General features: G+C 42.6%; 1 protein-coding gene across 1 annotated transcript in view; it reads left to right on the forward strand.

Moving 5' to 3' along the window:
* Positions 1–16,435, forward strand: part of NR3C2 (nuclear receptor subfamily 3, group C, member 2) — a 445,228-nt gene that overhangs the window by 382,593 nt on the left and 46,200 nt on the right. The window contains exon 6 of the mRNA XM_010840772.1: positions 9,666–9,796. Coding sequence (XP_010839074.1) covers positions 9,666–9,796 — 131 coding nt within the window. The remainder of the gene's footprint in view (positions 1–9,665; positions 9,797–16,435) is intronic.

Raw genomic sequence — 16,435 nt, forward strand, 5'->3', positions numbered from 1 at the left:
TGCACATTGGATCGCTTTCAGTTCACATCTTTTAGCCACTAAGTTAAAAGCAGGCAACTACGATGCAAATCATTTAAATTGTGAGGCCCTTCCCACTCTGACTTAAATGGGCCTTTTTCTAAATCCCACTCTTTTTTAAAGTATTTATTTGGCTGCATTGGGTCCTGGTCGTGGCACATGAGCGCTTCATTGTGGCGCGCAGACTCCTCTCCAGGTGCAGCTTCCGGGCTTGGTAGCTATAGCACGAGAGCTCAGTTGCTCCAAGGTTTGTGGGATCTTAGTTCACTGACCAGGGATTGAACCCAAGTCGCCTGCACTGGAAGGCGGATTCTTCACCACTGGACGAGCAGAGAAGGCCCTCTAATTCCCACTTTTATTACGAGAGTAAATTCCATATCCTACTCAAAATTCTTTCAAAAGAAAAAAAAAAGGTATTTTCTCATTCTTTGATTCTTCACTTTTGTTCCAAGTAAATCAAGTTTAGAGACATTAGATTATTTTAATATAATATCTTAAAACTATTTCCAAATGATCATACGATTTCAATTTAGTGTAATAGGTGTCCTAAGAAAGGACCAGATAAAGTTATAGCTGTGAATAAAATTGGTTTCCTAGTTGGAGAAAACGGTAAGACAATTGAAATGTTTCTTTCTCTTTCTCTTTTTTAAGAGTTTCTTTGAGAATATTTTAGAACTGTCATTCTCATGGATTTAAGCCTAAGGTATTTGCATTGAAACTGGGTCTCTGTGACCATTTTGTTATCCTGTTTATTTAAAATTGGACTTTGTGCTATTCCTAAAAAGGAGACGATGTTTATAAACGATGTTGTATCCACATTTAGAAGTAGAGACAAATGAGTGTCAGGTCTGATGTTCACCTTAATACCGGGCTGTTTCCCACATCAAAAATCTCCTACTGGCTCTATATCAGCCCCACTGTTCACAGGTAACTTTGGCATTTACTTTTATTTTTTATACAAATTTCATCTCTTTCCCAAAGTAGTCTCTGTATTTTTATTTTTTTTTTATTTTTTAGTCAAAATGAGGTAAGATTATCTAATGAATCAAAGCAGGTAGCAGAGATAACTTTTATGTTGTTGTAAAATTAATCCCCGTATCATGCTGAAAAGATTGTCCTTGTTTCAACTTCTTTGGATGTACGTTAAATTTCTGTGCATTTAATCTAATTGTGCAAAAAATGATGTGATGTAAAATGTGTTTTTAAGATGGCCTATTTTCTTGAAATTTCAAGCTATATTGAGTACACAGTACTCTTCATTTAGAGAACTCAATTTCATGCAGTGGCAGCAGCAGTGGAATTGGAAAAACACAAAATCTTACCACATAATGGGGAGCAAAATATAAACAAGGGAGCAAATGTAACAGCAAAACATTTGAGGTACCAAATACCTCTTTATAGTTGTAAAGAGACATTCTGAAGGAGAGAGCTGTAAACGACTAAGCCAGCAACGTGGAGAGAGGAAAGGCCTGAGGGATTTTTTCCCCTTTTTATTTACGTACAGCCGCACTGGGTCTTCGTTGCTGCATGCAGGCTTTCTCTGGTTGTGACGAATGGGGGCGACTCTTTGCTGTGGTGCCAGGGCTTCTCGTTGTGGGGGCTTCTCTTACTGCAGAGCGTGGGCTCAGCAGTTGAGGCTCACAGGCTTAGCTGGGGAGCCGTGTTTCTGATGGAGGTAGTTGAAACAGTCAGCCCTAAGAGTCTCTGAATGGGAACTAGAGAGTGAAGAGGAGTGAAGTCAGTGCGACTGGGATGTTAACTTAGCTGAAAACAGCTTCAGGTGGTTCTCTTGAGTCAGGAGCCTGAAAGCAACCCAGTTCCCACCATCTCATGGCATGCACTTAAACAGAGTGGAGAGGATATGTCTGTCAGAAAGGAGTCCATCTCTTGGAGGTCTATTTTAAGAACATCCTAGCCTCTTCAGTGCTTCCCTTGTGGCTCTGCTGGTAAGGAATCCGCCTGCAATGCCAGAGACCTGGGTTCAATCCCTGGGTTGGAAAGATCCCCAGGAGAAGTGAAAGGCTACTAATTCCAGTATGCTGGCCTAGAGAATTCCATGGACAGTATAGTCCATGGGGTTGCAAAGAGTTGGACACAGCTGAGCGACTTTCATTTCACTTCATTAGCCTCGTCAGGTTGTCTTTTGAGGAACACTGTTCATAATCTAGGATCATTTGGGCTTTATCTCTACTCCAGTCACTGCTGTGGTGACCAGTTCAGTACAGATTTCCCCCAGTTTCATGGATACAACTTTTAAGAGAGTGCTGTGCTCTTCACTGCAAGTCTTTTCCACTTTCTGCATCATGGGGGAGGGGGTCGGGGGATGGTCCTTCAGGAATTGCTTGGCTCACATGCAGAGGCCAGTGTTTTGAAGAAAAAAACCTGGGTTTAAGTCCAAGGCTCCATTGTGCACCTAAATTATTTCCTTGTCACGAACATGAGAATGAGTCTCCACAAGGCATTATGAGAACTAACAAGACGAAATTTTGGTATGGTAGGCATTCCATAAGTGATAGCTCTGAAAACGATGGGGATTATTCAGGTAATAATGCCTCAAGAAAGAGTTAAAGAGATGCTTTTCCCATACAAGTGACAAAAAAGTGGCTTTTTTTAGGTGTGTTGTTACACATTCTAATCTGTCTTTCAAGTAGAATCTGAGGTCTGTCTGTACACAGTCTTTAATCTGTGTGTGGATGTTTTGCTAACACTTCTGTTAACAGAAACACTGACATGAGACCTTTCATCCTCCTGTTCTACCCTGGGCAAGTCACATCTACCTTCTTGAAAATCTGCATCCTCTCTGGTTTTTCTCCTGATTTATTTACCATGATGTGTGTAGAAATAACAACAAGAATGCAGTCTTATTTTCCTGGAAAGTAATTTTAAGAATTCGATTCTTTCTTGGTCTGTTTAACCAAAATGATCATTGGTCTCTCAAGAAGCATTTTGTTCTCCCCATGACATCAACAGCAAAAGCTAATGTTCATAGAGGGCTTTATAATTTAAGAACTTCCATACAGTTGGTCCCTACATCTCTGCACAGTGGGATTTAGTGTTAATTCCCAGTTTACATATGATAAGCCTAGATCTCAGAAGTGACATGATGCCAGGCTCATAAAACCGGCACACTCAGGGGCCCATGGTCCATGCGTTCCTACCCCCTACTGGGGCAAAGCCAAGGATGTCTGTTCTGCCTCTTGCGCAGGGAAGCTGAAGGGATCAAGTGCTTAGGAGTGCACTTTTAAACTGCGTGTCATCAAATATGTGTTGTATTATATTCCACAGACTCCAGATTTGTTATCTGCTTCACCCCGTTTTATAACCTATATCTCTCCTTTTGTTCTTGGAAACTTTTCAAGAACTTAACAAAAGCAGTATCTAGTTTATTAGCCACTTGATCTTTCTGTGAATTTTCAGTGTTACCTTTCTCTGATCATCACTGTCACATGTACATCTGTGTGTCTGTCATTCATTTGGTTGTCTTCGCCTGTCCTCTTTCCTTTTGGCTTTCCTTCTCTCTCATTCATTCATGAAACACTTTTGCATAAAGATGGACACAGGGCACTTGGCTATCAGACTCTCTTTGACCTTCACAAAGGTCAATCGGACATGGATCTTGCCTTTAAGAAGCTTAAAGTTAGCAATTGGAATGGTGAAATGGAATTGAGCTTTTTTTCCCCCCTCTATGTACAAAATACATAGAAATTTTGTATTTTAAAAGATCTTAAATATATAACTAAGTTCAAAAGAAAAAAAGAACAGAGAATTCACCGCCAGAGTAGTTCAACTTGGAGTTAAAGCTAGTTACACATGGTCCTCCGACTTCTGGATGCAGAAAAACGCCTTAGGGATGGGTATTAGAAGACAAACAAGAACAGGAAAGGAGAATGTACACTCCTGCAAGACTGGGCCTGCAATGGAGCCCCAGGCTCTGAAAAAATTTCACTGTCTACTTGCAGGGACAGTAAACCCAGCAAGCCAGCCAGCCCAGGGACGTGGCAAGGAAGCCGAAAGAAAGAAGAGCCACAAGCCTGCATCACGTCAAGTGTGGAGTCTAAATTTAAACTACACGAGTCTTGCAAAAAGCAATTAAGCTGAAAATTTAGCATCAAAACTGGTCCAGATCAAGTGAAATGCTTGTACCCCTGATAGCTATAAATGCTACAACTTCCCGCAGAGTCCCTTCCACAAGACAGTGCCACTGGGACTCACCTAGAAACAGTATATGCCTTAATAAAACATGCTGGGCAGGCTTATGAGCGTCCCCCCAAAATGAATTTAAAATATTTTAAACCAACTATAAACATGTTGAAAGTATTTAGAGATATAATAGATAAGGTATGGTTTAGAGAAAGGACATATAATAACCATAAAGTAAGAAGTATCTCATGGAAAATAACAGAAATGTTTGAGGAAAAACTAAGTCAAGCGTTTCTAGGCATCTAGCCTGCCATTTCCGAAGGAGGAAATGGCAATGTGCTCTAATATTCTCGCCTGGGAAATCCCTTGGACTGAGCAGCCTGGCAGGCTCCAGTCCGTGGGGTCACAGAGTCAGACACGATTCAGCAAACAAGCACAAGACATGAAAAACATTAAAATCAAAACGCTGTAAACATTAAACAGATTATACAGAAACAGAAAAAAAATATTAGAAAGTAGATGAGAAAGTCACCTAGAGTGCTGTGCAGATGTGCGTGCTGAATCGCTTCAGTTACGTCGACTCTTTGTGACCCTATGGTCCATTGCCCGCCAGGCCCCTCTGCCCGTGGGGTTCTCTAGGCAAGAACACGTGAGTGGGTTGTCATGCCCTCCCCCAGGGGATCTTCCCGACCCAAGGGTCAAACCCACATCTCTTTTGTGTTCTGTATTGGCAGGCAGGTTCTTCACCACTGAGCCACCTGGGACACAGTACAAAGAGATAAGAAGATAGAAAATATGAAACAGTGGTTAGTGCAGAAGATTCAGTGAAAAGGTCTAACCCACGAGTAGGAGTTCAAAAAGGAAAAATAGGTGGGGTGGGGGTGATATTCGAAGAAATAATGTCTAAGAATATTTCAGAACTGAAGAAATAACTGCATCTTCAAATCAAATAAGACACTGAATCCTGACCAACAGGAATAAAAATAAGTGCATACTTGAGTTCCTCATATTGAAAATGCAAGCATCAAAAATAAACAGAGCAAGTTTTTATTAAGCTACCAAGGAAAGTACTAGTTCTCTACCTATAAGGGAAAGACAATTAGACCAACAAGAAAGAGACACAGATGTATAGAACAGTCTTTTGGACTCTGTGGGAGAAGGAGAGGGTGGGATGATTTGGGAGAATGGCATTGAAACATGTATAATATCATATATGAAACGAGTCACCAGCCCAGGTTTGATGCACGATACTGGAAGCTTGGGGCTGGTGCACTGGGATGACCCAGAGGGAAGGTATGGGGAGGGAGGAGGAAGGAGGGTTCAGGATGGGGAACACGTGTATACCTGTGGCGGATTCATGTGATATATGGCAAAACCAATACAATATTGTAAAGTTTAAAAATAAAATTAAAAAAAAAAAAATCCCAGAAGTGGTGGTGAAGATCCAGGTGTCGTGGAATACTATCTTCAAAGTACTGAAGGAGGTTGCTACTGCTGCTGCTGCTAAGTCGCTTCAGTCGTGTCCGACTCTGTGCAATCCCAGAGACAGCAGCCCACCAGGCTCCCCCATCCCTGGGAATCTCCCGGCAAGAACCCTGGAGTGGTTTGCCATTTCCTTCTCCAATGCATGAAAGTGAAAAGTGAAAGTGAAGTTGCTTAGTTGTGCCTGACTCTTAGCGACCCCATGGACTGCAGCCTACCAGGCTCCTCCGTCCAAGGGATTTTCCAGGCAAGAGTACTGGAGTGGGGTGCCATTGCCTTCTCTGCTGAAGGAGGTTACCACACTAGAAATCTATAACGTGTTAAACTGTCATTCCAGAATGCAGGTGAAATAAAAACACTTTCAGGCATAGCAAGACTGAAAGATTTCAACATTCAGTGACTGACTGCTGCAGAATTTTAATTATATATGTATGTATATGTATATTCTTCAGTAGGAAATTGAACCCAGTAGTAAGGAGTGAAGTGCAGTTGACAGCAGTGATCAAAGAAATACATCTGTAACTCTAAACAGACAGGAGGTGTGGATGTGAGAGAGAGGGAGAGACTTGGGCAGTAATTTGAAAACAAGTGGAAGTTTAAATACTGAAGAGCGACACGGTGAAAATGGGAGGCAGTAGGCCAGAGATAAAGCACTCTACGTTTTTTCTGTTCCTCGTGGAAAAGCTGCTGATTAACTTTAGATTTTTAAATATGCAAGTTCATAACTTACTTATTTTAAGAGTAAAAATAGAATGTGAACCTTCTAAATCCAGTAGATGAGCAAAGAAAAAAAATTTTTTAAGCCAGACCCATTTAATGAAACGAAGTAGAAAGGAGGAAAGGAAGTTAAAATGGTAGGAAAAAAATTCCAAATAAATCAATAATCATGATAAATGAAAACAGATTAAACCAAGCTATTATAATACAGAGACTCTCAGACTTTTTAAATTCAGCTTTTTGCTGTTTGTAAGCAACATGTGTGAAATATAATTATGTGGGGGCTTTGTAAATAAGGGATTTTTTTTAAAGGGCATTCCAGGCAAATTCTTTTTTTTTTTTTTTTCCCCTTTGACTGCAACCACGTGGCTTGTGGAATCCTAGTTCCCTGATCAGGGATGGAGCCTGGGCCCTCGCAGTGAGAGCACAGAGTCCTTTCCACTGGACCACTAGAGAAGTCCCTAGGCTAATTCTAAAAAGAGCAAAAGAAAGAGGCAGAGGGAATGAGGAAGAAACAATATTAATATCAGACAAAAATTATAAGGCAAAAAAATTATGAATAAAGATTGGCGATAGAAGGAGGCAAAAAGCTTAAAGTATTTAAAGATATGAAAAGACAAATCACAAAAGAAGAAACTCAAATGGTCAAAAAAACATTTGAAAAATGTTCAGCCTGCTGGTGATCATGACCATGCAAATAAAGGCAGTAGTGGGGCTAACCTTTCAGCCCTCATCAAGAAGCAAAAACGATTCAAATGGGTTAATGATGAGTGTTGGCCGGTCTTGAACAAAAGGACATCGCATCTCCTTCTGGTTGGAATGAAAGCAGCAGCTGTGCACACATCCATGACTCAGCAGTTCTGTTTTCATCCTAGAGAAATACCCACTGATGTCCCTGGGGCCTCATCTGGAATAGCCATAAAGCAGAAGCAACCCCAGTGTCCATCCGGAGTGGAAGGGATTAGTAAACTGTGGTGTGTTCAGACAAACGAAAGGCTCTGCAGAGAAAACGACTTCACTTTGAGTTACCTGTGTGTTAAAACAGACATATCGCAGAATCACAACGCTGAATAAAAATAAGTTGCAGAAGGATGTGCATATCTAATTTCAAATTTACATAAAACAAAGTGGTACTGGGTGCTGTTTTCATGAATACATACATGTGTGTAAAGTGTACATATCTGAGAGAAAATGGGAATCTCCCGTGGTGGGTGGTTCCCTTCTTGAATGAGGAAGATGAATGGGGACAAGGAGGGAGGCAGAACAGGACTTAACTAGGCCTTGTTCACTTTTTAAAGATCTGAAGCAAGTATGGCAAAGATATTAGCATATATTTGCATTCTTAATTCTTCATGGTGGAACCGTAGTCTCCCGCTGTTTTTCTGTGTGTGTGTGTGTATGTGTGTGTGTTTGGGTTTGGATGTGTGTGCAAGTATTTTGAAAATATTTCCTTATTTAGAGATAGCTCCCTGAAAGATGAATACCAAGTGATATCACTTATATACGGAATCTAAAATATGATGCAAGTGAACCTACCTATGAAACAAAAACAGACTCACAGATACAGAGAATAGACTTGTAGTTGCCAAGGCGGGTGGGTGGGGAAGGATTGGAAGTTTGGGATTAGCAGATGCAAAGCATTATATATAGAATGGATAAACCACAAGGTCCTACTGTAGCGCAGGGAACTGTACTTGGAAATGGAAATGGAAATGGAAAACAATATGAAAAAGAATGTGTGTGTGTGTATATATATATGTATAACTGAATCACTTTGCTGCAGAGCAGAAATTAGCACAGCATTGTAAATCAACTATACTTCAATTAAAAGGATTTCCCCGGCAGTCCAGTGGTTAAGACTCTGTGCTCCCAATGCAGGGGTCACAGGCTTGATCCCTGGTAGGGAAAATAAGATCCAACATGCTGCATTTTTTTATTAAAATTTTTAATTAAATTTAAAATTTCATACATTAAAAAAAATTTTCTAATTTTTAATGGTTAAAAATATCTCCTAGCTTATTACGGGGAAAGAAAAACATATAGCAATAATACCAAGAAAAATGCAACGTGTTCTATGATGAGTTCTTTACAAATGGCTTTTAGAGAGAATTTTGCCATTGGAATCCAAGAGTGTGTCCTGGAAGAGGAGTCCCAGGGTGGCTTTGCCACAGACGCTCCCCTGCGTTCAGTCACTCATAGAAGTGGATCAGCCATCATCAACTCCGCTGTGTCTGTGGCCTGAGTCATCAGGCATGTTTCTCACTAGTAGTCTCTTTTTCACTCATTTCTTTCTGGTCATCATAACTTGGTACTTACCCAGGGCCTCCCAGAGGATTTATCACTTTGAGGAAAAACATCTGAACAATTAAATGATGCCTGCCTTCCTTCTCACGGAAAGAGATAATCATGACTTGTGTTGTAATATCTTGTGGATTTTTATGGAAACACTTGGATTTTGGCGTAGAGAGTGGCTCTGTTGGTTGGTTGAATGGATGTATATGTTTCACACACATTCCCAAATCATCTTCTCCTGGACCAGAGAGGTTCCATTTGAGGAATCTTTTTAAATGTTGTCTGATTTCCCTTCACGTTTCAAAATTCAGTTTCTCTTTCTTTTTTTAAGTCTTTATTGGATTTGTTACAGTATTGCTTCTGTTTTATGTTTTGGTTTTTTGGCCACAAGGCATGTGGGATCTTAGCTTTCTGACCAGGGATTGTACCCACAGCCACTGCCTTGGAACGTTAAGTCTTAACCACTGAACTTCCAGGGAAGTGCCTGGTTTGTCTTGTTAAATGTGTTGCTGCAAAGCATTAGTAGGCACATTTCACAACCTCTATGGGAGGGTAATGGAGGTCCCATGTGGAAATGAGACTGGTCATCCTTGCCATGTGTCCATAGCATCTAACACAGCTCTTCCAAACAGTAAGGGCTTGGAATCTCTGGGCTTCACCCCACATCACAGCAGCATCTCCACTCCATGGATGATCTCAGGATCACACACAGCACCATCACACATTATCACCCTTGATGTAAAGTGGAGTCATGGCACACTTTGAAAAAAGGTTGGTTTCGGTGCTTCTGACATTCTCCAAGGGGACGAATAAACAGCCTGGCTAGGTTGGTCGAGAGGCAGTTTACCAGTCACCGTGCTAGGCAGCTGACGTCTCTTTTGCAGATACACACCTGCTCTGTATTGAAGCCAAAGGCATAACTCAGACTCGGATTTCTCCGTGGGCTCCCTGGGGCTGCTGGTCTGGGTTTGGTCCTGGACCTTCCAATCTCAGACATCTTTGCTTTTCCTTTGCAGAGAGAAGATGCACCAGTCTGCCATGTATGAGCTCTGCCAGGGGATGCACCAGATCAGCCTTCAGTTTGTCCGGCTGCAGCTCACCTTCGAGGAATACACCGTAATGAAAGTGTTGCTGCTGCTGAGCACAAGTAAATTGATGTCCAACTGGCACTTTTTTATACTGTCACATCATCTTCCCTTTTGGAGACTAGCCTGTTTCTAGGGCCAGATAGTCAGTATTAAAAAAAAAAAAAGTAAGAGGAGGTGGGCAGAGGGTGTTGGTGCAGGATGAATTAAGTTACTTGCAGAGTTAGAAGCTTTGGGTGGTGCACCTGCCTTGATCCCTTCATCCATCCGGCCACTAAGGATTCGTTAAGTGTCTGTTATGTATATGGTGGGACTGGGCAGTTCAGGAACTACCAGAATGAATGAGGCACAGTCTCAACCCTCGGGGAGTTTTGTTTTTGTTGTTCAGTCACTGAGTCATGTCAGATTCTTTGCGACCCCATAAACTGCAGCACGCCAGTCTTCCCTGTCCTTCACTGTCTCCCGTAAGATAAATTCAAGGTCATTTTAATACACTGTGGAAAGTGATTGTCTGTCATGATAAAGACTGTCCTGGGGGCTCAGAGGAGGGAAGCACATTCTCACTTCTTGGCATCAGAGGATGCTTGATGAAGCTTCATCTCAGAGAGCTTTGCCAGGGTGAGGGATTGAGTCCGAGGCATGAGCTGACCTCCCTGCTGGGGAGCGTGAGAGAGCATGGTGGTGTGGGAAGCAGACCCACATAATAGTGCTTAGCTCTGCGGAGTTGTTTTGCCTGTTTATGATTTTTGTTTTTTATCTCATTTATGTATCCACCAATTTTTCAAGGTATATCAGGTACTATTGGACTGGGGAGGCATGGTTGCCCTGTAGATTGAACTGGAAGATTCCCACCTGTTGAAGACATCTGCTGTCTATTAGGCAAGCAGGGGAGTGTGGTCCAGAAGGCTCTGAGTAGTGGGCTGACATGGCCAAAGGGGTCCTTTATGGCTTCATGAAGACGTCTGGCAGTAGATAGACTGAAGGAAAGGGGATGGGATGAGGAGAGAGAGAGGCCAAGTCAGACAGAGAATTGAGCCAGACCGGAAGCCCAGAGACCTGCTGTGAAGCTGTTGAAATAACAGCCTGAATAATGGTGTATTCTTGCCTGGGAAATTCCACGGACAGAGGAGTCTGGCGGGCTACAGTCCACAGGGTCAAAAGAGTCAGACATGACGGAGCGACTACACTTTAACTTTCTTAATGATGGTGGGCAGCTTGCTGACAGCGCCAGATGCATTCGAGACACACTGCAGAGTCAGCCTTGACGAGAAGGGGCGCAAAACAGTCTGGATCAGAAGCAACCTGGGTTTTGAGGGCACAGATGATTGTGAGGTGGTAGTGATACTGTGAGGAGAAGTGCATTCTTATTGGGACTGGAGCGGATTTTATGGAGTATAAAATGACTTCTCCAGGTGGCTGAGTGGTAAAGAACCCACCTGCCAATGCAGGAGGTACAGGAGATGTGGGTTCCATCCCTGGGTCAGGAAGATCCCCTGCGGGATGTGATGGCAACCCACTCCAGTCTTCTTGCCTGGAGGATCCGATGGACAGAGGAGCGTGGTGGGCTTCAGTCCATGGGGTCGCAAAGAGTCGGACATGACTGAGTGACTGAGCATGTGTAGCCTCAGAGGGAGGCCTAAAGAGGGGGAAACTGGGGGACTTGAACTCAGAAAACAAATTTGGATATTGACATATAAGCTTGACATGATCTTTGTAGAACAGGAAAGTCCAATGGCAAGTGGGGGTGCCGAGGCACAGGAAGAAGAGGGAAGACCCACTGAGGTGCGTGAAAGGAGGAACGCAGTGCTAAGGGACAGGGAGAACCATCAGGGAGGCAGAGGAGCTGGCAGAGGGCCCAGAGGTCAAGGCTTCCCAGAGGCGTGACTCGTGGCAGAGCTTCCAGTGGAAGCCAGGAATGCTGACAGAAGCCTACTGGGGTTGACCATGCAGCATCAGGCAGGGGCCAGACGGCCAGGGACTTGCAGATTGATGGGAAGCTGCTTCGGGCATCTGGAACCAAGCATGAGAGGAGAGACGTCGATGGCAGAAGGAGCCAGGAGAGACGAGGGAGGCAGGATTAGCCTTGGCAAGGATGCTAAACACTTCTTCCCCAGACAGCGGCCCAAGCCTTTCCAAACAGAGGGGAAGGAATTTGAGGAAGCTCTCATCAGATGAGGGTGAGGCTGGGATGATGGCAGGAGACAGGATAGAGAGGAAATCTCAGAACCGAGTGCCATGACCACTGAGGAAAAGGAGAAATGTTCTGGGTGCCAGGACACCAGGGCAAGTGGCGGCAACTTCAAAGGAGGAGAGGCTGTTGAGTGACCCCCTGGAAGCTGAAAAGAGCATCTGAGACATGCCCAGCCCTCCCCTCGGCCCAGGAATCAGTGGCTGCGGTGAAGGGTTTTCAGTAGAGCCGTTTGGAAGTGAGTGGCATGAGCAGCCAAGCATTGAGGATAGAATGGGTGAGAAAAGCTGCTGATCCCAGCATGGAGGAATTGGGTCTGGGGAGGAGTGAAGCCTGCACCTGGTAGGGCAGGAAGGGGAAGGCAGGGGCTGGTGTGTCAGTATCTGCCCTACACACATCTGGCCTCTCTCAGGTTTCCAAAGAGTTTTTCCATCTATCATCTGATTTAATGCTGCAAGACTGCTAACTTGTCTAAAGTGGACAAAACAGAGGCGTGCAAGTGTGACTTGTGCAGCCTCCTTGGTGAATTAGGACTCAGACCCAGGGCTTTGACCTTCCCTTCCAGCCGGATGCAAGGGTGGAAGGCAGGCTGGCAGCAGGGGACCCCCAGCCGCAGGGAGAGGGGAGGGTGAGCCGGCTGGGCTGGACTCCAGCAGCGAAGACAGACCAGCAGCCTGGGAGGGCGTTGGGGTCAGCGTGTCTCAGCTGTGTTTGGCTTGGCCAGCAAGGCTTTTCAGGTTGCTTTCGGCCTTTTGTCGTGTTTGATTGCCATGGACTTTGATTGCACAGGGAGCCCATGCTCTCCCCAGTTTACTGCAGGCCCCACCAGTCCCCAGTACCCACCGCTCCTCACTGTACGCTCAGCCCACATTCAGGAGCTGGTGTTTGCAGTCCTCCGTCCACAGGCTCAGTAGAACCAGGCTCTTCTCCCTGCTCCATTGTTCTTCCAGATTTCTGAGGCTCCCAGCGTATCCTTTCTAGAACAGAACTTGGGAAATGTACTTTTAGTTCCCTGCCCAGGGATTGAACCTGCACCCTCAGCTGTGAAAGCAGAGTCCTAACCTCTGGACTGCCACGGAATTCCCTGGAAATGTACTCTTTACATTCAGCAACAGTGATTTCAGTCCTCTTTCCAAGCTGTATCATTAACTGTTAGAAGAAATTTAAAAAAAGGAAAAAGGAAAAAAATATCAAATGGGTGATAGAATTTAAATTTTTTTCTAAAGATGTTCATGATAATAATCCTTTATAAACGTTGGCCACTCAATTGTTATTGGTATCTTGTCCTTTTACATCCATTTAGTCAGTCAACCTTATAATCAATTCTGATATCGTTTAGCTCCCTAAATTAATTTATTAGCTTCCAGGTAATTCAGTACATTCAAGGCTGATTTTTACTGATGCAGAAAAAGCAAAATAAAAAAAAAACAGGAGAACAGAAGTAAAGAATTGTATAAATCATGAAAACTTCAGGCTTTAGTAAGCTTATTTTGCTAATCTCTGATAGAATGTAGGAAAATTTTTCTTCTTATTTAGAAGGTTACATTACACACCTGATGTCCGGTGTATGAGGAAAGTTAGGCTGTAACATCAAGAAGATCATGTTCTTTTTGCTCACACAGGAAAGCAAACCAGCTTCCCACCCAGCTGTCTTTTTGCTCTTCTCCAGCCCATAGATTCTGGATGATTTCCAGGAGCCCTGCTGCATTTAATAAGTAAATTCAGAAAATCTAGGCAGACCTCCAAAATTTGAGGTTTTGCCTAAGTTCTCTTTTATTTGTGGGTCTGTTTCAACTTCTAAAATATCTGGCTGGGAAAATGGTACAATATATTTCCGTCACAGCAGTAAAACACAAGTAATATTTGACACAAGTTGTTCATCATCTTGAGAATTTTTGATAACACAACTGTCAGAAGTATGAAAGCTTTTGGTTAATCTCAGTAGCTACACCAAACAGCACTGAAATACAGTCATGAAATGTGCTCACTCCATTCTCATTTTAGGTAATGTTTTAAATGTGTAATATCCATAAGTATCTGTATAAATGAAAGGTTTACTCCATAACATTTTGAAACTTAAAAAAAAAAAATGTGTCTCAATAGGTGGGCTGTGAAAGCATGTATATATAAACTCAGTTTATTTTATAAAGTTTTGGGTTAACCTTAAGATTTTGGTAGAAAGCGCATCTATAGTTTCACAGTTAACATTCTACCTATTTCCATCGTTCTTTATGTTTTTGTATACTTTTAAAACAAGGGTTTAATTTGAAAGAAAAAAACTGTTACATAATGAAGGCCATCTAATTATGAGTGTGAATGTCAAATATTTGAAACCACAACTAATATTGTGGCAGCCTCAGGAATGTGTGCAATGCCTACAGGGATTTATTTTTTCCCCATGAAAATAGAGTTAAGATAAACCACAAACCAAAAGCCTCAACAATTAAAACTCAAGGAGGTCATTAACATCATGTGTGAAGTTAATTTGCAAGATAATCCATATCTTTATATAGGACAACAGGGTTTATTTGGGAGCAGTGGTATTCTTGATTCCCAGGGTTACATGTAGCACTCAAAAACATACTTAGCTGTTCTAAAGAGCTGATGACCCAAGTGAATTTTTACTGATACCAGTTATAAATGAGCAAGGCAAATTGGAAGTGGTCAAACAAGAGATGGTAAGAGTGAATGTCAACATTCTAGGAATCAGCAAACTGAAATGGACTGGAATGGGGGAATTTAACTCAGATGACCATTATATCTACTATTGCGGGCAGGAATCCCTCAGAAGAAATGCAGTAGCCATCATGGTCAACAAAAGAGTCCAAAATGCAGTACTTGTATGCAGTCTCAAAAACGACAGAATGATCTCTGTTCGTTTCCAAGGCAAACCATTCAATATCACAGTAATCCAAGTCTATGCCCTAACCAGTAATGCTGAAGAAGCTGAAGTTGAACGGTTCTATGAAGACCTACAAGACCTTTTAGAACTAACACCCAAAAAAGATGTCCTTTTCATTCTAGGGGAGTGGAATGCAAAAGTAGGAAGTCAAGAAACACCTGGAGTAACAGGCAAATTTGGCCTTGGAATACGGAATGAAGCAGGGCAAAGACTAATAGAGTTTTGTGAAGAAAATGCACTGGTCATAACAAACACTCTCTTCCAGCAACATAAGAGAAGACTCTACACATGGACATCACCAGATGGTCAACACCGAAATCAGATTGATTATACTCTTTGCAGCCAAAGATGGAGAAGCTCTATACAGTCAGCAAAAACAAGACCAGGAGCTGACTGTGGCTCAGATCATCAACTCCTTATTGCCAAATTCAGACTGAAATTGAAGAAAGTAGGGAAAACCACTAGACCATTCAGGTATGACCTAAATCAAATCCCTTATGCTTATACAGTGCAAGTGAAAAATAGATTTAACAGACTAGATCTGATAGAGTGCCTGATGAACTATGGAATGAGGTTCGTGACATTGTACAGGAGACAGGGATCAAGACCATCCCCATGGAAAAGAAATACAAAAAAGCAAAATGGCTGTCTGGGGAGGCCTTACAAATAGCTGTGAAAAGAAGAGAAGCGAAAAGTAAAGGAGAAAAGGAAAGATATAAGCATCTGAACACAGAGTTCCAAAGAATAGCAAGAAGAGATAAGAAAGCCTTCTTCAGCGATCAATGCAAAGAAATAGAGGAAAACAACAGAATGGGAAAGACTAGAGATCTCTTCAAGAAAATCAGAGATACCAAAGGAACATTTCATGCAAAGATGGGCTTGATAAAGGACAGAAATGCTATGGACCTAACAGAAGATATTAAGAAGAGATGGAAAGAATACACAGGAAAACTGTACAGAAAAGATCTTCATGACCCAGATAATCATGGTGGTGTGCTCACTGACGTAGAACCAGACATCCTGGAATGTGAAGTCAAGTGGGCCTTAGAAAGCATCACTACGAACAAAGCTAGTGGAGGTGATAGAATTCCAGTTGAGCTATTTCAAATCCTGAAAGATGATGCTGTGAAAGTGCTGCACTCAATATGCCACCAAATTTGGAAAACTCAGCAGTGGCCACAGGACTGGAAAAGGTCAGTTTTCATTCCAATCCCAAAGAAAGGCAGTGCCAAAGAATGCTCAAACTACCACACAGTTGCACTCATCTCACACGCTAGTAAAGTAATGCTCAAAATTCTTCAGGCCAGGCTTCAGCAATACGTGAACCATGAACTTCCTGATGTTCAAGCTGGTTTTAGAAAAGGCAGAGGAACCAGAGATCAAATTGCCAACATCCACTGGATCATGTAAAAAGAGAGTTCCAGAAAAACATCTATTTCTGCTTTATTGACTATGCCAAAGCCTTTGACTGTGTGGATCACAATAAACTGCGGAAAATTCTCTGAAAGAGATGGGAATACCAGACCACCTGACCTGCCTCTTGAGAAATCTGTATGCAAGTCAGGAAGCAACAGTTAGAACTGGACATGGAAAAACAGACTGGTTCCAAAT

Source organism: Bison bison, unplaced genomic scaffold (assembly GCF_000754665.1).
Source record: "Bison bison bison isolate TAMUID 2011002044 unplaced genomic scaffold, Bison_UMD1.0 scf7180017864146, whole genome shotgun sequence".
In the NCBI taxonomy this organism is placed as follows: Eukaryota; Metazoa; Chordata; class Mammalia; order Artiodactyla; family Bovidae; genus Bison; species Bison bison.